The 21,620-nt window shown below is 34.4% G+C and overlaps 3 protein-coding genes and 2 pseudogenes across 6 annotated transcripts; 3 read left to right on the top strand and 2 right to left on the bottom strand.

The window, feature by feature from the left end:
- Positions 1-485: 485 nt before the first annotated feature.
- LOC100260587 (arabinosyltransferase RRA2-like) lies at positions 486-3,394 on the top strand (annotated as a pseudogene).
- On the bottom strand, positions 3,360-5,703 carry LOC104878803 (light-inducible protein CPRF3). Of its 3 annotated transcripts, none has more exons than XM_010649550.3 (5): positions 5,595-5,703; positions 5,397-5,515; positions 4,713-4,790; positions 4,391-4,516; positions 3,360-3,815 (listed from the first exon to the last, which is right to left on the bottom strand). In XM_010649550.3, exons 1-5 carry the CDS (start codon positions 5,605-5,607, stop codon positions 3,627-3,629), a joined length of 525 nt encoding a protein of 174 aa, XP_010647852.1. In that variant the 5' UTR covers positions 5,608-5,703; the 3' UTR covers positions 3,360-3,626. The 3 variants fall into 3 exon arrangements, with proteins under 3 accessions (XP_010647852.1, XP_010647851.1, XP_059591841.1); XM_010649549.3 differs by having other exon boundaries at positions 5,397-5,521; positions 5,595-5,701; XM_059735858.1 differs by lacking the exon at positions 5,595-5,703 and having other exon boundaries at positions 5,397-5,571.
- Positions 5,704-7,549: 1,846 nt separating this feature from the next.
- On the top strand, positions 7,550-12,636 carry LOC132253555 (HVA22-like protein k). 2 transcript variants are annotated; one of them, XM_059735865.1, is made up of 5 exons: positions 7,550-7,795; positions 9,976-10,039; positions 11,099-11,194; positions 11,632-11,704; positions 12,141-12,636. In XM_059735865.1, exons 2-5 carry the CDS (start codon positions 9,995-9,997, stop codon positions 12,287-12,289), a joined length of 363 nt encoding a protein of 120 aa, XP_059591848.1. In that variant the 5' UTR covers positions 7,550-7,795; positions 9,976-9,994; the 3' UTR covers positions 12,290-12,636. The 2 variants fall into 2 exon arrangements, with proteins under 2 accessions (XP_059591848.1, XP_059591847.1); XM_059735864.1 differs by having other exon boundaries at positions 7,563-7,795; positions 12,120-12,636.
- A 695-nt stretch (positions 12,637-13,331) lies between these two features.
- On the top strand, positions 13,332-16,197 carry LOC100245215 (arabinosyltransferase RRA2-like; annotated as a pseudogene).
- Positions 16,169-21,263, bottom strand: LOC104878802 (light-inducible protein CPRF3). The gene is made up of 9 exons (XM_059735866.1): positions 21,142-21,263; positions 19,507-19,616; positions 19,243-19,335; positions 19,058-19,144; positions 18,401-18,449; positions 18,203-18,327; positions 17,519-17,596; positions 17,197-17,322; positions 16,169-16,624 (listed from the first exon to the last, which is right to left on the bottom strand). Exons 2-9 carry the CDS (start codon positions 19,606-19,608, stop codon positions 16,436-16,438), a joined length of 849 nt encoding a protein of 282 aa, XP_059591849.1. The 5' UTR covers positions 19,609-19,616; positions 21,142-21,263; the 3' UTR covers positions 16,169-16,435.
- Positions 21,264-21,620: the final 357 nt, after the last annotated feature.

Here is a 21,620-nt window from a genome sequence, read left to right on the forward strand (position 1 = left end):
GTCATGCTCCATAATAAAGAGAAGAGTAGGCATGAGGAATCATAGAGAGGTTCCATGTTCAAAAAAATAATCTACATAGGAATCTCATGTTAAATCATATAAAGAAATTGTACTTGAACGTTTTACGGAATGTGAACATACAGAATCCGAACTAACTTGAGTCCATTGTGGGTGTTGAAGAAGTATGGATTTTTTAAGGCTATAAAGGGGAAATCATCCTTTCTATAATCTTTTTGGTAATAAGAAGCAGGAGAAAACGCATTCTGTCTATTCAAAATTATAATGAAAATTATCAATAGACACCGCCCTTATATCCTTTATGCCTTAGGGATCATGCCCTTTGTGTCTTAGGCCTATCATTCGAGACACATATGGACTCTACACATGATGTGGCCCATAGTTTAGAACAAGAAAATAAATTCGTGAAAGCGAATAGCTTAATCATACAGTATGCTCCATATGTGAGTCCATAGTTACTTTAACAATATTCGCTTGGAAAATCGAAAGTGGCTGTCGCCATTGCAGCCGGAGTCTTTATCGTAAGTGTTTTCACATTCTTCTACCCGCAAGGCCTCTTCGTCATTTATCCTCCTCTCGCTAATTCTAATTGCATCCAGGTTCGAATCTCCTACCATTGCTTTCAAAACCTTTTTTTTTTATTTTTTGGAAAAGAATGCTCTGTTCGTGTGCTGAGAAAATGTGGAAAGAAAAGAAAGTGGAACTCTGAACTATTTTGTGTTTTATGCCGCTTCAGTGGATAGAGGATGTACCTCAAGGAAAACAGTTATGTTGTGCTCTACTGAGAGTCAGAAATTCGTTTCCCTTTCTTCCACATTTTCTGCGTGGGCAAATGGAGCGCTAGTTTTTGATCTTTAGAATTTCAGGATATGATCTGAGTTCTGGTACGTGTAGGCGGATCCGTTTATGCTTTTTTTATTCTTATGATATGTGTGTTCTTTTGAGGAACTGAAGCTTTGGAGCTGTTATCCTTGCAAATTGTCCTCTGTTTGGTTGCTAAGAAAATTTTGTTTAAAAAAGACCTACTGTGAAGCTCCAAATCTCACTAGCTTCGTTTGTTTTTAAATTTAAATTATCATTTTTTAAAAATATATATAATTTAATCTAAATGGACGAATTTAACTCACTCATTTTCTCTTCTCAAATTCGTGCAACACCCCAATACAAATCTCACCCTGTCTTCGCTTTCATCCTTACTTCACCCCATCGAATAATATATGTCACCCTTTATTGTATGTTACCTTATATTCGTTGAACCTAAGCACATAGGTTAGGAGAGGATGTGTATAGTAGGATATCATATGTGAATAGGAAATGCAAATCCTAAATATGGTTTTTAATGAGTTATGGTATTCTTAGATGTTAAATCTAACGAAAATGAGATATATTATATTATATTTATATTTAATTTATAAAATAAATATAAAATAAAAATTATATTTTATCTCAATATTTTCTATTTAAAAAGAATATGAAATTTCTCTTACATACAATGGTATTCATTATTGAAATATTTGAACTTTATAAATAAAGAAATTTTATATTATTTTCTTCAATATATAAAAATAATTAATATATATAATAATAATAATACATATATTAATATTTTATAAAATATTTCTTTAGTCCTTTTTTAATCATAAATTTAATTTTATAATAAAAAAATTTTATTTTACAAAATAAGTAATATAAAAAAATAAAAAATTGATAAAAATAAATAAATTTATAATATATGAGATATGTATATTCTACATTTTACCTTGGGATTAATATAGCTTATATAGAAAGGATATAAAAAATATGATAATATATTACATTATTTATCATATCCTATTTTCAATCAAATATAGAATAGAATATAATATCAATTTCTCTTATTCTATTCTATGTTATGTTCAACCAATCAAATATAGCCATGAGTTATCGTTTAAACCCATGCATTAAGCTAATTTCAATTTTATTCAGCTTTAGAAATGGGAAAGAAAAACTCCACCCAAAAATTGACCATGGCAGTTGAGGCCCAAGCAAAAGGGCATGGTAATTGGCCGTTTACTATCATCTCCAACTTGGGTATTATTCTATGGTCATCTTATCAACATCAGAATGGGAATCTCCCGTCTCAATCTGATCTACAATTTGATAAATTTAACATTTCATATTCCTACATATAGCTGTCCTCACAGCATTAGTATGAGGAAATTTTAAGTTAAACAGTGAATTTTCTATCCATTTGGTTTGCAGGCCGCCGGTTCATCACAAGGAAAAGATCATGCAGCTAAAGCCGGGCCTTTCGGCACTATGAAGGGTTTAAGAACCAATCCTACTGTCATTCCTGATGTATCTGTGAATCCAAGATTGGCAAAGATACTAGAGAAAATTGCTGTTAGGAGAGAACTTATAGTCACATTAGTTAATTCCAAAATGAAGGACTACTTGGAAGTATGGTTTACTAGCATCGAGAGAGTGGCCATTCTTAATTATTTGGTTGTTGCCTTGGATGATGAGATTGCCAATTTTTGTGAGTCAAATGAGGTTCCGTTTTACAAGCCCAGACCTAGTTGGAAGAATTGATTCAGTTGCAAGGACTGGGGTCGACAAAGATGTTTCAGGATTAAAATTCCTTACATTGAGGGATTTCTTGCAATTGGGGTATAGTGTTCTTCTCTCAGATGTTGATTTAGTGTACTTGCGGAATCCCTTTGATCATCTTTACAGGGATTGTGATGTGGAGTCCATGACAGATGGTCATAATAGCTTATGGGTTTGACGAACTCTTTGAGGAACCTAGCATGGGTTGGGCGAAAACTTCTCATTCAATACGGAATTGGCTTTACAACTCTGGTTTGTTTTACATTAGGCCTACAATCCCCTCCATCGAGCTTTCGGATCGTGTGTTTGGTCGGCCTTTGAAGGAGCCAGAGGCTTGGGACAAGCTACTTTTCAATGAGGAACTCTTTTTCCCTTCTCATCCTGGGTATAATGGGCTTCATGCTTCCAAGAGAACCATGGATTTCTACCTCTTTCTGAATAGCAAGGTCCTGTTCAGGACTGTCAGGAAAGATGCTAATCTGATCAAGACCAAGCCAGTGACTGTTCATATCAATTACCATCCTGACAAGCTTGCAAGAATGAAAGCAGTTATGGAATTCTATATGGATGGCAACCTAGATGCTTTGAAACCCTTCCCTGATGGTTCGGAATGGTAAGGTATGTTTCTTCCCATCAATACTTTTGAAGGCCTTCTTGACAGAGTTGCATCAAGCATATTTTGTAAGTTGAATTTTAACTTCAGCTTGTGAGAGGGCTCAGTTCTTTCTTTATAAACAAACCAACCCAAAAAGTAATATAGCAACAATAAGAATATTATTGACCTCTACGCTTCCTTCTCTTGCAGATTTTAACTTCTGCATTATTGTACCACACATGTTTAAACACCAAGAATGGATATATACCTAAACAGAACTCTCCTATGAAATAATGAAAGCCATTAAGTAGAAACAATTGGGGGTTTTAACATTTTGGCCGAGAGAGGGAAAGATGGAAAACAAAAGGTCTAGCATTCTAGACTAGGAATGGTGACAGAGATATTAAGAGTTAGCCTCAAGGGTTTAATGTTCTGTATTCTGATTAGGAGATGTCGTATCCTCACTTGTAGTTTCTTCTTTCATGCTGATGGTGCTTTGAATTTCTGTGTCATTGCTGTTCCTTTTGTCATCAAGATATTGTTGAAAAAAGTCAGGATACTTGACTTTAAGGTCGGAAATTGCACCTAGCCCATATGTCTGAATTAGCTCTTCCTGTTCCACCATTGAATGTTATTCATTAATAGAAGCTTCATTTCAATGAAATCTAAAGTGAAAAACAAAAAACAAAAGTAAATATTGAACTGAAGTGCTACAATACAAGGACACATAGGAAGACAGTCAGGTGGAGAAATTTGAGACTCTTGTAATGTAGATACGTCCACATCAAGGAATGAACATAGTGAAGTATAAATAATCATCATGATCTTGGACCAAAGCGAAAGAACTTTTTTTTTTTTTTTTTCTTTTATAAAGGAAATTTGCAAGCCTTTCAAACGGATGGTAGAAAATTATTCACAGAATAGCCGGGTTTGACAAACTGGAAGCAATATGTAGATATAACTCTAGTGTAAAACTAGTCTAGAGAATCATGATGGCCTTCCTCTTTTTTTATTTTTTGTTGGTTGCGAACAAGCATGAAGCTTGAGAATGTGAGAACATGAAATGTATTTGGATTCTGGAATTATATTATCATTAAGTCTTGAAAAGAAATGCATTAGTAGTTTTGAACAACATAAACCAGACAAAGCGGAGGGTGAAATTAAAGAATAAGGGTTTAGATGGTGAACCGTTATTGACTTGTTTTCTCTTTCAAACTCCATACATTTCTCGGAAAGTCTCACTAACTTGTCACAGAGGATGGAAATGTCCGATTTTAATGTCCTTGCCACTGCCTGTAGTTTGTTACATTCTTCCTGGGAGAATACAAAATCCAACACCAAAATATTATATAAAAATATAATTAAGTCAAATAAACTCAGAAGTTTGAACACAAAAATAGTAGTGATTCTCCTCATAAAACATGGAGGTGTTCTCACCAAACTTATCAATACTCCTTTAAAATCATTCTAAAAAGTCACCTGCAAAAACTCTTCTTAAATATGAACATACCTGCTTGCGTAATCTTGACCTCTTAGCTGACTCCCTATTAGCCTGCTTCTTTCTTTCCTTTCTCAATTCATCCTCGTGCTGTTAAAAGAGTGTTGCAAGTCAAGAAAATAACCAAAAATAACAACTGTGTTAATGACAAAGTGTTGGAACTGAATATGAGGTAATCAGTAAAAGAATCAGTTTGCAGAGGTTCGTGAAATTGTGGGCATGTTAAGCTGATAACATTAAAAATAGGTGTAGAAGGTTTCAAGCTCCAGAATTGAAACTATTGGCAGATATATAATGTCAGTCCTAGTTATGAAAGGAAACCACTCTTAAAAATGAAAATTTCATGGTAAGACAAGGAAAGATGCGTTGATACCAAGATAAAAGAATGCAACAGAACAGTTATAAAACAATTGCACCTCCAGGTTAACATGCGAAAGAATATGCATGACCAGAACAACAACTTTGAACAAGTTTGAGAAGAAAAATTTAAAAATAAATAACAAAGCCAAATCACGCTTGGAAATTGATTAGTGCATTGGTCTATCCACATCGTGCTCTAACAGTTGTAAGCAACATTGTTTGGTAGAAATTCCTAAATCCAGCAGGTGACTTCAAACCAAAAAGAAATATAAAAGTGAAACTAAGATTAAATAACCTACTAATCAATCTGAGAAATAACTGCAACTCTTTTCATACCTGAATACAGTTTTCTTGCTTGACCTCTTGAGGTCTAACCATAGTTGCTGAAGCCTCTGGAAGTGTGACATTGGATGCATTGGGAGATACCTTCTGGGCTGTACCACTGTTATTTACACCTACTCCTGTGCAAGTTCTAGAAGTCATAACTAAGAAATTTCAATGAATGAAAGCAGAACAATGAAATTCAGCATATACCAGCTTCAATCATCTGGACAGAGGTCCGCTTCCTTGTTGGAGAAAATTCCTTGAAAAGAAATGTATGGCTAAATTAGTATAACCATCATGAAATCCCAATCACACATAATAGAGATATAGAGTTGAGTGAATTCAGCAAACATGATTTGGCATGCATAGCTTGGACAAACCAGTAACCCAATGGAACTCTATCCTATGTTTGGTTCTTGGAAGATTTGAGAAAAAATGCATGGAGAAGAAAATAGAGAAAAACTAGAAGAGAAAAAAAATAGGTTTGAACTTAATAAATTACTTTTATATTCTTCTTCAAATTCATTTTACTTATTTTTCCTCTTCTACATGAAGATTAAATAATTTGAAAATATGTAAGCATTTAACTAAATTTAATTATATTTCATTTTCTTTCGGATTTTTCATGATAAAACAAATATTAGAAAATCATTTTCCTCAATATATTTTTTTTCCTTTTTTTAGGTTTCCAAATTATCAACCTTTTTTTTCATTCAGTATAACATAAAGCTTTATTGAAAGAAGCAAGAAAAATATTCTTTATTAGTGTTGTCAAAAGCAAAAGGCGATATCAAAGTGATAAGACTCCTTTTAGCCTAAGGCGAAAGGTGGAAAATAAGGCGATAGCCTAACTATAGTAAGACAATAAAAAACACACATATATTTACCTATTCAATATTCAACTGATATAAGGGTTGTCTTCAACAATCAACACTATTAATTTTTCATCACTCACGATGTCTTATAAAATTAACAAAATAGTAATAATTATTGAAAGTGTTAAATATTATACCCCATATTATAAAAAAAATCATATTGTTTAAAGATATTCATCCTATCTAAATGTATATTCTAATTTTTCAAACATCTAAAAAGAAAAATAAAAAACAAAATAAGAGATTGAACATTCTAGAGAACCTTTAGGCATCATCATTATAGTCATTATTGAAATTAAAATTGCCATTACTTCCATCAAGGCTAGATTGATAACCCTCCATCTTATTATCTCTATGATTGATAATATAATATTTTATCTTATACTTTGTTTAATCCACTGCTGGATTGAATGAAATTATAATCTAAGTATGTTTAATCTTAATTCATGGTCAAAGGCAGAGCCTTTATGCCTTGTGCCTTATCCCAAGGCGATTGCCTCTTTGAAGTTGCCTTGCCTAGGTCTTCAAAAGGCGACTTTTATCTACCCTGTCTGGCCTGATGGCCTAGGCGACCCAGGCGATCGTCTTTGATAACATTGTTCTTTATTATAGAAAACTACAAAAAGGAAAAGCCAAAACACAAGGGAACATCCTTCTAGAAAAAGGACCAATACCTAAGGGTGAGAATGCCTTCTAAACTCTTCAAGCATCACAGTTCCCTTCTTGGATGAAGGTCTGGACGGTCATTATTGGATTGCAGAATCCTCATAAGGATAATATGCATTAAGCAAGGCTCCCAACCATTTTCATAGTATGATTAACTTCCTGGGTCCTGCACTGTTAGTTGAAGCCTATTTGATGATAATATAGGAGTCCCCTTCCCTAACATCTCCAACTGCACAAGACTACCTAAAGTGCCTGTGTCTCTGTAGAATTTCTGTAACCCATATGTTCTCCAACAAAATACTCTACCCACATTTCCAAGCGCATCCGTCAAAGTTAAATTTTACCACTGAATTTGAAGTGGTTCCATCTAGGAATGGGCACCTGTAGAACTCTGCAGTTCTACTAGCTTCATACCTCCTTTTGATCCTTCAAAAAGAGATTTGTTTGAACTCTTCCATCTTCAAAGCAAAGCAAGAAAATTAATTCTATTCAAATCATGCTCCTTTTTTGTATAAGAAAATTTTTGTTAATCGGCAGTTTGTGGAAGTTGAAGTAAGCACCAAGTTACCATTTAATGAATATAGTTTTCTCCATATACGTATACCAACCAGATTGGATGATTATAGAAATAGAACCACTGAAGAGGGTCAACGTCTGTGTTCATGTAGGTGCTATCACGAAGCATCTAATTTTTTGCATCCTGGAACCTGGGTTGGCCTAGGCATGGCTGCTGTCACTGGCCCATTCTGGAAATACATTATCTTAATTGCATTATCTGCTCATTTTGGACTTTTATTGACCCTTCTCTTTGTTTGCAGCCTATGGATCTTTTAGTCTTGCAGAAGCATTTGCAGACAAAGTTCTTTACTGGTATGATTTTCAACCATAATCTAGTATTTTATTTAGCTATCGCCTTGGTAACATTGGACCAAATGATGCTCCGCATTGGGAGTCCCCAATGCCCCTCTTAAGAAATAAGCCTTTTGCAGTATGGGGTTGTTGTGTTCCTTCATTTTTTTAATGTTTTATTAGGCATACACATTTTGATGAAGTTGGATTGTAATTATCATGTTTTCATTTGTTGATTTGCTGAATTACCCTGTGTGTGGCACTGCAAAGTTTGTTCCTCTCAGTCTCTGTTGCTTTATTATTGCTCATTTCCAACATTAGATGCTTCTTGTTTGGCTTTGAGGCTGGTGTCAGCCTATATGGGTCTTCAACATTGGAAATTATTTATTTTACTTACAAAGATATGAGTAGTTATTCATGTTGGGAAGCACGTACACATCCTACTTGAAGGGGTGGTCTCAACGGCTTAGCTTCACTCCATATCCTTGTTTTTCTTCTCTTTTTCTTTCGGATGGCCCAAAGGTTTTGGAGCCAATTTCAAAACAAGCTTCTTTGAGTATAATCTGGAAAGTACACTTTATCTAACAAGAAGCTTTTGGCTTTAGATCTTTTTTTTCTTCTTCTGTAATCTGTATGAATCTCACCCAGAGGAAGTTTTTCTTCTATTGCAGAAGATCCTGTCTACATTGCACCAAGGCATAGATTTTCTTCTTTTCTAATATTGGATACAGATTCTACCTCCTAGATGGTTCTGTGTAGCTGTTACTGTCTGGAACCTAGACCAATGATTCTCCCATATAATTGTTTTCTTTTACGAGATTTCTCTGAAATGCAATATAGATACATCCTGGTTTCTAGATGTTGGGTGGGATCTAGTGAAGGTACATCTTTTAAGTAATTTACCTGTGGAAGGCATTATGCTTCTTGTCAGAGGTGGAAACTCAAGGAGGTTTTGGGATGATATATGGTGCAGTGATAGTTCTTTTCAGTAGGATGACTCCTGATTTATATATAATTGTGCTAATGGAAATGTGGGGATGGATGACTGATTATCCAGTCATAAACTAGGTGTTTACAACAAATGATGGAACCGATTTGTGCTTCATGAGTGTATCTTGGAGGTAGATGTTGGGAAATGTTCTTTTTACAATTCAGATTTATTGTCAGTGAAGTGGTCCTATTCATCTTTTCTGGAGAGAGCTTGTTCTATTTTTTTAATTATTATTATTATTTTTTGAAGGGGTATGGTTTTGGGTTAAATTGGTTTTCCAGGATTTGACATATTGTGGGTAGCACCTGATTCCTTTGGGGAAATGGAAGATGGTTGCATAGAGTGTGGAATGTGGAGGTCATATCCTTTGGAGTCTCCTTATTTGCTCTATGGGCTGGGGAGATTTTCCTTGTTGGTTTCTGTAGGTTTATTTATTTTTTTGTTCTGAAATTTCTTTTACTTGTAAGTTTATTTATATATTCATTTTGAATCTAATTTCTTTTGATTATCACAAAATTCATTTACATTTCGTACATTTCATACTTTTGAATGATATATAGTTTTTTTATTATCACAAAATTATTGGAGAGCATGATATGCATTGTGGACTTAAATCCTAACAGTTTAAACTTGTGGAAAAATTAGTGTCCAACATGGTATTAGAGCCTTGTTTGATAGAAGGTCATGAATTTAAACCTCATTGCACGTTTATTTCCCTATTTATTGAGTTACGTGCAAGCCCAAAGGAGGTTGTCTGTGATATGTTTTCCTATGGGCCTGTTTGTCTCTTCATGTATGGGTATGGGACCGCACATGAGGGAGGGTGTTGGAGAGTATGATATATATGCATTGGGGGCCCAAATTCTAGCAGTTTAAACTTTAAGGAAAATTAGTTTTTCAACAAAAATAAGAGTTATTGCTACTTTTGATTACTATGGAACTGCCACTATCTAAAATCACGAAGATTTGAAATTTCTGATTTGATACCACATCAAGATCAATATGCTGCTTGAAAGTGTACTGTTCATAGTGTAGATGTTATCTTCTTGGGATCCATGCTTGCACATTTATGGATAGTTTGTCTTTAATTTTCGGATGTGCTCATTTCTTCCTTACATGCATAATTAAAGGAATTGTCAATTGGGGTTTCTACATTTTGTTTACTGCAGTATTGGAATCTCAGGATGCTCTTTTTGCTTTGTTTCATCAGGTTTCCACTCTACTACCATATGAAGTTTGCATTTCTTGTTTGGCTTCAACTTCCATCTACTGATGTAAGCTTGAGCTACATCTTTTATCGGAATGCTTTGCGTATGGATTTTACCTGTTACAATGTTACTCTTCTTGCATGTGTTACATTGTGATTAGGTATATTTAGGAGTAAACTGGCTCTCTTTGACTGTAAGATGGAGTTGATCTTAATTTATGGTTCAGCTGAATAACTAAAATTTGAACTGTTTACTTTGAGAACTATTTGTTTGGGGTAATCAAATCCTTCAGATATTTTTAGCTTTCTTCTTATGTGAAAAAGGAAAAAAAAAACCCAACTGTTGAAATTCAAACTTGGAAACAAGCACAAGTTACAATGCATTTACAGGGTCTAAAGATGGTTTTTCAAGCTTTGTAATGATATGATATGCTGGTCCTTCCTCTTCCCCAGATGTACAAAGTAGGAACCTTCTGAAATGGAATCTAATTGGAAGAGGAGCTCTGCCAGGATATGGGGGGGCTGGGAACTCAATTCTTGTCCTGCATAACATTTGCATTTCAACTACACCGCTGTTTCCACTGCTTTGTGTTCTCATTCTCTTTTCTTTTAACAATTCTCTTGTCCCTACCAGGACTCGAACCTAGAGTCTCCCCATCCCAACTTTAATCCCTTGCCACTTGAGCCAAGCCTCAAGGGAAATTCTTATTTTCCATTTTTTGTTATTCAAATAATTATTTTTGCAAGTAATCTGCTGGTTGAGGAAGATACTTTGAAATTTTGACATTCTGCAATTTTGTTCTAAAGTTTCCCAATTTTGTAGTTCATATGCAAATTATTTGAGCTTTAATTTGATTTGTGAATGGATTGGAAATTTTTTTTGTCTTATAGATGCTTTGATGAATTATGTGACTTTGGTGGAACACTGAAAGATATTTGTACAAAATCACTTGTTTAACTACTTTAAAAAGGGGATTTCTCTCATTTGTAGTTAATTCCTTTTTGGATTCAGAAAATTGGTTTGGACAAGGTCGCCTATAAAAAAATATTGGTTTGTACAATGTCATGACTAATTCTCAAGTTTTCTTAGTTGCTTTATGGCTGACTACTTCTTGTTGTTTAACAGGGGGCAGGGCATTTGTACATGAGGCATCTGCGTCCATTCCTTTTGAGGCATCAAGCTAAACTTGATCAAATTATGGGGCTTTTATATGGTGAAATGGTAAGACTCAGGTTTCATTTGATGTTATTCTGGTGAAAATTGATTGTTAAGCCCTGATTACCTTGGCAATACTGCTCGAACTAGGTAGGGTAAGAAAATCATTTACTTCAGATCAGCAAAAACCCTTGGTGTCAGGTTGAGGAATGATGGTGTACTTGCCATGCCAAATCCCTTTTTTGCTCCTATACTTTCTTCCACAAATAAGGAATCCTGGAAACCTAAGGGCTTTTCAGTGTTAAAATACCCAGTGTACCAGGATGTCTTGGTTGTAACATGTTTGGATATTGAGTGGCATAGGTTGGATAATCCCCTTAGAATTCGTTAATGCCACTCCATTTATTGGTTCAAATTTGGGTGATCTATTCTTTCTCCTGTGCTTTGCCATGCTTCTATGAATTGCAAATTCAAGATTTTTGATAGTTAGTGTGGATTTGCAGGCTAAATTTATTAGTCTACACCAAGCAGAAATCCAGTTGGCAAGGACATTTGTCATGAAGGTTTTGGCAGGAGGTATGGATGTGAACCCACAGGGGTTATGTATGCCCCTGGATGGAAAACCGAATATTGGTTACTGCTTTAATATGTGAAATTTTAGTTATTATTCTTTATATTTCTCCAAATAATTCAAGGAATCCTGTCACTTTAACACACTATTCAACTTTACATTCTCAACTCTCAACAACTTTGAATATACTGCTCTATTTAATTAATATCTTTTGTCATACTTATTTTTAATTACACAATCCTATAATATATGTTACTATATCAACTAAGACATGATTTCTATCTTTTGGAGCATGCCATTTCTATATAAATAGATGCATTAGTGTATGAATAACAGATTGATTCTATATCTATGATTAGAGTTTTTCTTTTTGTTACCATTTTTGTTTTTTGTAATATCTATTTTCTTGCTTTTAATCAGTCCGAGATATCATTCACTCAGACGTAAAGCAAGTGACTGGTGCGATCGAGGGTCCAACAACCAGACGGACGCATGACTCAACAACAACCCAACCAACGCATGATTCAGTGATTGAGAACCCAACAACAGGGAGACAAACACAGGACTCAGAATCCAACCATGAAGAATGATGCCGTCTTCGACGAAGAAGCAAAAGTCAATCTTTGCTCCCTACCAGAAATTTGTAGCAAATAATTTCCATCTTCGAAGAAGCAAAAACCAATCTTTGCACCCTACCAGAAATTTGTGGCAAAATTTTTTTTGTGTTTGATAGGGCTTTGGGCATATTGATAAGAGTACAAAAATTTGTGAATGGAATTGGGTTTTAAGCTGTAAATTTATGGGTTTACTGGTGTAGTTTTAGCTTATTGTATCTATAAATGGTTGAATGCATGAAACTGAAAATCAGATATTGCTGTAAAGCCTGAACATTTGTGGACTTGGTGATTGATTCAAAACCTTTTTTTTTTTCACACAATCAAGGTGTTAAAAGAAATATGCATGGTGGGATGGCAGAGCTATTTTTGAATATCGTTTGTCATGTCATGCTCCATAATAAAGAGAAGAGTAGGCATGAGGAATCATAGAGAGGTTCCATGTTCAAAAAAATAATCTACATAGGAATCTCATGTTAAATCATATAAAGAAATTGTACCTGAACGTTTTACGGAATGTGAATATACAGAATCCGAACTAACTTGAGTCCATTGTGGGTGTAGTCCATTGTGGGTGTTGAAGGAGTATGGATTTTTTAAGGCTATAAAGGGGAAATCATCCTTTCTATAATCTCTTTGGTAATGGGAAGCAGGAGAAAACGCATTCTGTCTATTCAAAATTATAATGAAAATTATCAATAGACACCGCCCTTATATCCTTTATGCCTTAGGGATCATGCCCTTTTATGTCTTAGGCCTATCATCCGAGACACATATAGAATCAGGCTCTACACATGAGGTGGCCCTTATATCCTTTATGCCTTAGGGATCATGCCCTTTTATGTCTTAGGCCTATCATCCGAGACACATATAGAATCAGGCTCGACACATATAGAATCAGGCTCTACACATGAGGTGGCCCATAGTTTAGAACAAGAAAATAAATTCGTGAAAGCGAATAGCTTAATCATACAGTATACAGTATGCTCCATATGTGAGTCCATAGTTACTTTAACAATATTCGCTTGGAAAATCGAAAGTGGCTGTCGCCATTGCAGCCGGAGTCTTTGTCGTAAGTGTTTTCACATTCTTCTACCCGCAAGGCCTCTTCGTCATTTATCCTCCTCTCGCTAATTCTAATTGCATCCAGGTTCGAATCTCCTACCATTGCTTTTAAAACTTTTCTTTTCTTTTCTTTTTTGGAAAAGAATGCTCTGTTCGTATGCTGAGAAAATGTGGAAAGAAAAGAAAGTGGAATTCTGAACTATTTTGTGTTTTATGCCGCTTCAGTGGATAGAGGATGTACCTCAAGGAAAATAGTTATGTTGTGCTCTACTGAGAGTCAGAAATTCGTTTCCCTTTCTTCCACATTTTCTGAGTGAGCAAATGGAGCGCTAGTTTTTAATCTTTAGAATTTCAGGATATGATCTGAGTTCTGGTACGTGTAGGCGGATCCGTTTATGCTTTTTTATTCTTATGATATGTGTGTTCTTTTGAGGAACTGAAGCTTTGGAGCTGTTATCCTTGCAAATTGTCCTCTGTTTGGTTGCTAAGAAAATTTTGTTTAAAAAAGACCTACTGTGAAGCTCCAAATCTCACTAGCTTCGTTTGTTTTTAAATTTAAATTATCATTTTTTAAAAATATATATAATTTAATCTAAATGGACGAATTTAACTCACTCATTTTCTCTTCTCAAATTCGTGCAACACCCCAATACAAATCTCACCCTGTCTTCGCTTTCATCCTTACTTCACCCCATCGAATAATATATGTCACCCTTTATTGTATGTTACCTTATATTCGTTGAACCTAAGCACATAGGTTAGGAGAGGATGTGTATAGTAGGATATCATATGTGAATAGGAAATGCAAATCCTAAATATGGTTTTTAATGAGTTATGGTATTCTTAGATGTTAAATCTAACGAAAATGAGATATATTATATTATATTTATATTTAATTTATAAAATAAATATAAAATAAAAATTATATTTTATCTCAATATTTTCTATTTAAAAAGAATATGAAATTTCTCTTACATACAATGGTATTTATTATTGAAATATTTGAACTTTATAAACAAAGAAATTTTATATTATTTTCTTCAATATATAAAAATAATTAATATAATAATAATAATACATATATTAATATTTTATAAAATATTTCTTTAGTTCTTTTTTAATCATAAATTTAATTTTATAATATAAAAAATTTATTTTACAAAATAAGTAATATAAAAAAAAATTGATAAAAATAAATAAATTTATGATGTATAAGATATGTATGTTCTATATTTTACATTGGGATTAATATAGAAAGAATATAAAAAATATGATAATATATTACATTACTTATCATATTCTATCTTCAACCAAATATAGGATAGAATATAATATCAATTTCTCTTATTCTATTCTATGTTATGTTCGACCAATCAAATATAAGCCACGAGTTATCGTTTAAACCCATGCATTAAGCTAATTTCAATTTTATTCAGCTTTAGAAATGGGAAAGAAAAACTCCACCCAAAAATTTGACCATGGCAGTTGAGGCCCAAGCAAAAGGGCATGGTAATTGGCCGTTTACTATCATCTCCAACTTGGGTATTATTCTATGGTCATCTTATCAACATCAGAATGGGAATCTCCCGTCTCAATCTGATCTACAATTTGATAAATTTAACATTTGATATTCCTACATATAGCTGTCCTCACAGCATTAGTATGAGGAAATTTTAAGTTAAACAGTGAATTTTCTATCCATTTGGTTTGCAGGCCGCCGGTTCATCACAAGGAAAAGATCATGCAGCTAAAGCCGGGCCTTTCGGCACTATGAAGGGTTTAAGAACCAATCCTACTGTCATTCCTGATGTATCTGTGAATCCAAGATTGGCAAAGATACTAGAGAAAATTGCTGTTAGGAGAGAACTTATAGTCACATTAGTTAATTCCAAAATGAAGGACTACTTGGAAGTATGGTTTACTAGCATCAAGAGAGTGGCCATTCTTAATTATTTGGTTGTTGCCTTGGATGAGGAGATTGCCAATTTTTGTGAGTCAAATGAGGTTCCGTTTTACAAGCCCAGACCTAGTTGGAAGAATTGATTCAGTTGCAAGGACTGGGGTCGACAAAGATGTTTCAGGATTAAAATTCCTTACATTGAGGGATTTCTTGCAATTGGGGTATAGTGTTCTTCTCTCAGATGTTGATTTAGTGTACTTGCGGAATCCCTTTGATCATCTTTACAGGGATTGTGATGTGGAGTCCATGACAGATGGTCATAATAGCTTATGGGTTTGACGAACTCTTTGAGGAACCTAGCATGGGTTGGGCGAAAACTTCTCATTCAATACGGAATTGGCTTTACAACTCTGGTTTGTTTTACATTAGGCCTACAATCCCCTCCATCGAGCTTTCGGATCGTGTGTTTGGTCGGCCTTTGAAGGAGCCAGAGGCTTGGGACAAGCTACTTTTCAATGAGGAACTCTTTTCCCCTTCTCATCCTGGGTATAATGGGCTTCATGCTTCCAAGAGAACCATGGATTTCTACCTCTTTCTGAATAGCAAGGTCCTGTTCAGGACTGTCAGGAAAGATGCTAATCTGATCAAGACCAAGCCAGTGACTGTTCATATCAATTACCATCCTGACAAGCTTGCAAGAATGAAAGCAGTTATGGAATTCTATATGGATGGCAACCTAGATGCTTTGAAACCCTTCCCTGATGGTTCGGAATGGTAAGGTATGTTTCTTCCCATCAATACTTTTGAAGGCCTTCTTGACAGAGTAGCATCAAGCATATTTTGTAAGTTGAATTTTAACTTCAGCTTGTGAAACAAACCAACCCAAAAAGTAATATAGCAACAATAAGAATATTATTGACCTCTACGCTTCCTTCTCTTGCAGATTTTAACTTCTGCATTATTGTACCACACATGTTTAAACACCAAGAATGGATATATACCTAAACAGAACTCTCCTATGAAATAATGAAAGCCATTAAGTAGAAACAATTGGGGGTTTTAACATTTTGGCCGAGAGAGGGAAAGATGGAAAACAAAAGGTCTAGCATTCTAGACTAGGAATGGTGACAGAGATATTAAGAGTTAGCCTCAAGGGTTTAATGTTCTGTATTCTGATTAGGAGATGTCGTATCCTCACTTGTAGTTTCTTCTTTCATGCTGATGGTGCTTTGAATTTCTGTGTCATTGCTGTTCCTTTTGTCATCAAGATATTGTTGAAAAAAGTCAGGATACTTGACTTCAAGGTCGGAAATTGCACCTAGCCCATATGTCTGAATTAGCTCTTCCTGTTCCACCATTGAATGTTATTCATTAATAGAAGCTTCATTTCATTGAAATCTAAAGTGAAAAACAAAAAACAAAAGTAAATATTGAACTGAAGTGCTACAATACAAGGACACATAGGAAGACAGTCAGGTGGAGAAATTTGAGACTTGTAATGTAGATACGTCCACATCAAGGAATGAACATAGTGAAGTATAAATAATCACCATGATCTTGGACCAAAGCGAAAGAACTTTTTTTTTTTTTTTTCTTTTATAAAGGAAATTTGCAAGCCTTTCAAACGGATGGTAGAAAATTATTCACAGAATAGCCGGGTTTGACAAACTGGAAGCAATATGTAGATATAACTCTAGTGTAAAACTAGTCTAGAGAATCATGATGGCCTTCCTCTTTTTTTATTTTTTGTTGGTTGCGAACAAGCATGAAGCTTGAGAATGTGAGAACATGAAATGTATTTGGATTCTGGAATTATATTATCATTAAGTCTTGAAAAGAAATGCATTAGTAGTTTTGAACAACATAAACCAGACAAAGCGGAGGGTGAAATTAAAGAATAAGGGTTTAGATGGTGAACCGTTATTGACTTGTTTTCTCTTTCAAACTCCATACATTTCTCGGAAAGTCTCACTAACTTGTCACAGAGGATGGAAATGTCCGATTTTAATGTCCTTGCCACTGCCTGTAGTTTGTTACATTCTTCCTGGGAGAATACAAAATCCAACACCAAAATATTATATAAAAATATAATTAAGTCAAATAAACTCAGAAGTTTGAACACAAAAATAGTAGTGATTCTCCTCATAAAACATGGAGGTGTTCTCACCAAACTTATCAATACTCCTTTAAAATCATTCTAAAAAGCCACCTGCAAAAACTCTTCTTAAATATGAACATACCTGCTTGCGTAATCTTGACCTCTTCGCTGACTCCCTATTAGCCTGCTTCTTTCTTTCCTTTCTCAATTCATCCTCATGCTGTTAAAAGAGTGTTGCAAGTCAAGAAAATAACCAAAAATAACAACTGTGTTAATGACAAAGTGTTGGAACTGAATATGAGGTAATCAGGAAAAGAATCAGTTTGCAGAGGTTCGTGAAATTGTGGGCAAGTTAAGCTGATAACATTAAGAATAGGTGTAGAAGGTTTCAAGCTCCAGAATTGAAACTATTGGCAGATATATAATGTCAGTCCTAGTTATGAAAGGAAACCACTCTTAAAGATGAAAATTTCATGGTAAGACAAGGAAAGATGCGTTGATACCAAGATAAAAGAATGCAATAGAACAATTATAAAACAATTGCACCTCCAGGTTAACATGCGAAAGAATGTGCATGACCAGAACAACAAATTGGAACAAGTTTGAGAAGAAAAATTTAAAAATAAATAACAAAGCCAAATCAAGTTTGGGAATTGATTAGTGCATTGGTCTATCCACATCGTGCTCTAACAGTTGTAAGCAACATTGTTTGGTAGAAATTCCTAAATCCAGCAGGTGACTTCAAACCAAAAAGAAATATAAAAGTGAAACTAAGATTAAATAACCTACTAATCAATCTGAGAAATAACTGCAACTCTTTTCATACCTGAATACAGTTTTCTTGCTTGACCTCTTGAGGTCTAACCATAGTTGCTGAAGCCTCTGGAAGTGTGACATTGGATGCATTGGGAGATACCTTCTGGGCTGTACCACTGTTATTTACACCTACTCCTGTGCAAGTTCTAGAAGTCATAACTAAGAAATTTCAATGAATGAAAGCAGAACAATGAAATTCAGCATATACCAGCTTCAATCATCTGGACAGAGGTCCGCTTCCTTGTTGGAGAAAATTCCTTGAAAAGAAATGTATGGCTAAATTAGTATAACCATCATGAAATCCCAATCACACATAATAGAGATATAGAGTTGAGTGAATTCAGCAAACATGATTTGGCGTGCATAGCTTGGACAAACCAGTAGCCCAATGGAACTCTATCCTATGTTTGGTTCTTGGAAGATTTGAGAAAAAATGCATGGAGAAGAAAATAGAGAAAAACTAGAAGAGAAAAAAAAAAGGTTTGAACTTAATAAATTACTTTTATATTCTTCTTCAAATTCATTTTACTTATTTTTCCTCTTCTACATGAAGATTAAATAATTTGAAAATATATAAGTATTTAACTAAATTTAATTATATTTCATTTTCTTTTGGATTTTTCATGATAAAACAAATATGCGAAAATCATTTTCCTCAATATATTTTTTTTCCTTTTCTTGGTACTTTCATGAAATTACACAACTGTTTTCCATATGAAGACTGGTATCTACTATCTTTATGACTCTAAAACCATTAATGCTGAGGAGAAAAATTCTTCAGAACATTTATATGAAATGTCCTTATAATTGGAAAAATTAAAAAATAAAGCAACCTGTATAGGAGACAACATGAGTTTAGGATTACCCCAGCTATGGAAGGATAAGCATTAGGAGCTGTATGATATGAAGCAGGGTACCAAATTGCATTCCCCTCTATTGGCACAAAACAATGCTATAAAAACCACCAAGAAAAGCAATTAAAACATTTATCATTCCCATGATGTCAAGCAAGCAATCACTACATGATCTCACAAATCTCTAAACAATCACCTGATTTCCCCAGAAATAGGGATGAAGAGCTGGAGAAGAGGTAACAGGTGAAGGGAAAATGGGGGATCTGGTAGCTCCAGCATGACGGTGTACCTGTTCAGGAGTGAGTTGTAAGCTAGACAGATTATTTCATGTGGTACTTCATCAGCAATAGATGAAGCAAAAAGCCCCTGACCACCCCCCCACCCCAAGGTTGTGAATGTGTAGTTGGTGTACTGAAATAATAAAGTACATTAGTAAAACTGACTAAGAAAGTGAGAGAACCTGAATTGTGACGCTTGGTTCCGAAGACTTGGGCACATAGTCATCCTCAATCTCCATTGTTTTCCCAGACTTAGCAGGTGTATTAACTTCCACAGTCTTCATTTCGAATGCTGAATAAAATATGCTGTACACATTTAATAATTAGAAGATCAATTAACATGCACAGAAACTAACCACACAACGACAATGGTATTAACAATAATTTTTATAAGAAACATTTCCTCGTCACAGTCAGTGATCACCTAACTAAACAACAGAACATTCATCAGTTTTCAACTAAAGGAACTCGTAATTTTGCATGGCTGAGACATTCAAATATCAAGACTGATCAAAAGAAAAAGATTCAAAATATGAGTCTATCTCAATCCTTTCAAACATAATTTTCAGGAAAAGTATTGCCCTACTTAAAGGCGATCCAACACCTGGAAGCATCTCTTTTTCAAAAACTTGCATCTAATGTCTACAAACATCATCTGAGAAAAATGTCCCAAAATAGTGGGAGGTTAAACTTGTATTCATACATGTTTAACATTTGTATGATTCACTGGAGGAGAATTTAAGAACAATATTGTCACATTCTTGATTTCCAGGTCAGGAAAATGCTACATCTTTCTCTAGGTAATTTGTACACTAAAAAACCTATATGGTTAGGCCGTGTTTGAGTTGGTTTTTGGAAGCTAAAAGCACTTTCTAGAGTCCAATAAGAGCTTTTCTATGTGTTTAAGTAGATTTATTAAAAGAGCTTCCAACTTGAAACAAAACATATCACAGAAGAAGGACAATGATGCTTCTTGTGATAGCCTAAGAGGCCAAAAAAAAGAGAGGTCCCAGGTATTGTCTATTAGTAAAATAAAGATGAACTTACAATCACAAATTTATCAGTCTGCACCCAAGTGCCAAATACTATAAAGGCCACGTTTGGTTTATGTGTTTCGACAGTTTTTTTAGAATGGGAATAGAAATAAAAAATTAATTAGAGTGGAAACATATACCACTCTCCCTAAGATTTTGATTCCTTTCTTTTATAGGTATTACTTCAATTCGCATCTTATTTCCATTCCTTTTTGCACGAGCCAAACACAATCTAAAAATAGATTCAAATTTAGAAAGAGAGGTCAACCCAAACCAAACTAAAACATAAACATGAATCTCACAAACAAGAACGCAACATAGTTTTATTCATCGGAAGCCGATCAATAAATTCCCCAGATTAATCAAAATTGCTCTCGTATGATTTCTTGAACTTCCGTTAATACATCAAAACCCTAGGTTGATATAGACAGAATGTGCCATCCAAAAGCCCTACGATGGATGGAACATGTCAAAATCAAAGCCCTAAAAACCTTCTATCATCGAAACACATGAATTTCTTGTCAGAGGCATAATATACCCAAAAAAAAAAAAAAAAATCGACTTAAAAAATTTCCTGAAGTTCTATGCAAAGTCGAAATAACAGATTAGCAACTTCAGAGACCTTTCAAAAATTTCCCAAAAACAGCAACTAAAATAAAGTCTAAAACAACAAACCTAGAACCAAAGAAAACCAGGGAAAAAAAATACAAAAAAAGAAAAAGAAAAAGATATATAATTCTATACACATAGGCTAATTTAAAACGAAGAAGAATTCAAGCATACCTAAAAATACAGAGAAAGAGAGCGAGAGCGAGAGTTGGTCGTGGTTGATGGAGGCAAAAGCAATTTGAAGTTGAGGTTCAAGTTCAAGTTCAAGCGGAGAGCGGGAGTTAGTTATTGTTACAATTCAGAAACGGATATGACCCCTCTTTTTTTCTTTGTCCTTTCTTAGCCGTAGGATCCGCCCGATGCGGCATATAAACAGTTTACAACCGTTGGATTGTAATTGGCACGCTTAAAGAATAACGATGTGGGACAACATAAATAGTAACTACTTAATTAGTACAATTAGGACAGTTCCCAACTTATCAGAACCATTAGTTTTTCTAGATATAACGTTTCTTTTACCTTATTTTTTATTTATTTTTTTATTTTCTATTTTCTATTTTAAAAAATGGACAAAATTACTTTTGTACTATACCACCGCCCATACCATGTCTGGTTCCCACCTTTCTTTTTTTTTCCTTACTTTTTTTTTCTAC

The sequence above is a fragment of the Vitis vinifera genome, chromosome 3 (genome assembly GCF_030704535.1).
Source record: "Vitis vinifera cultivar Pinot Noir 40024 chromosome 3, ASM3070453v1".
Taxonomy (NCBI): Eukaryota; Viridiplantae; Streptophyta; class Magnoliopsida; order Vitales; family Vitaceae; genus Vitis; species Vitis vinifera.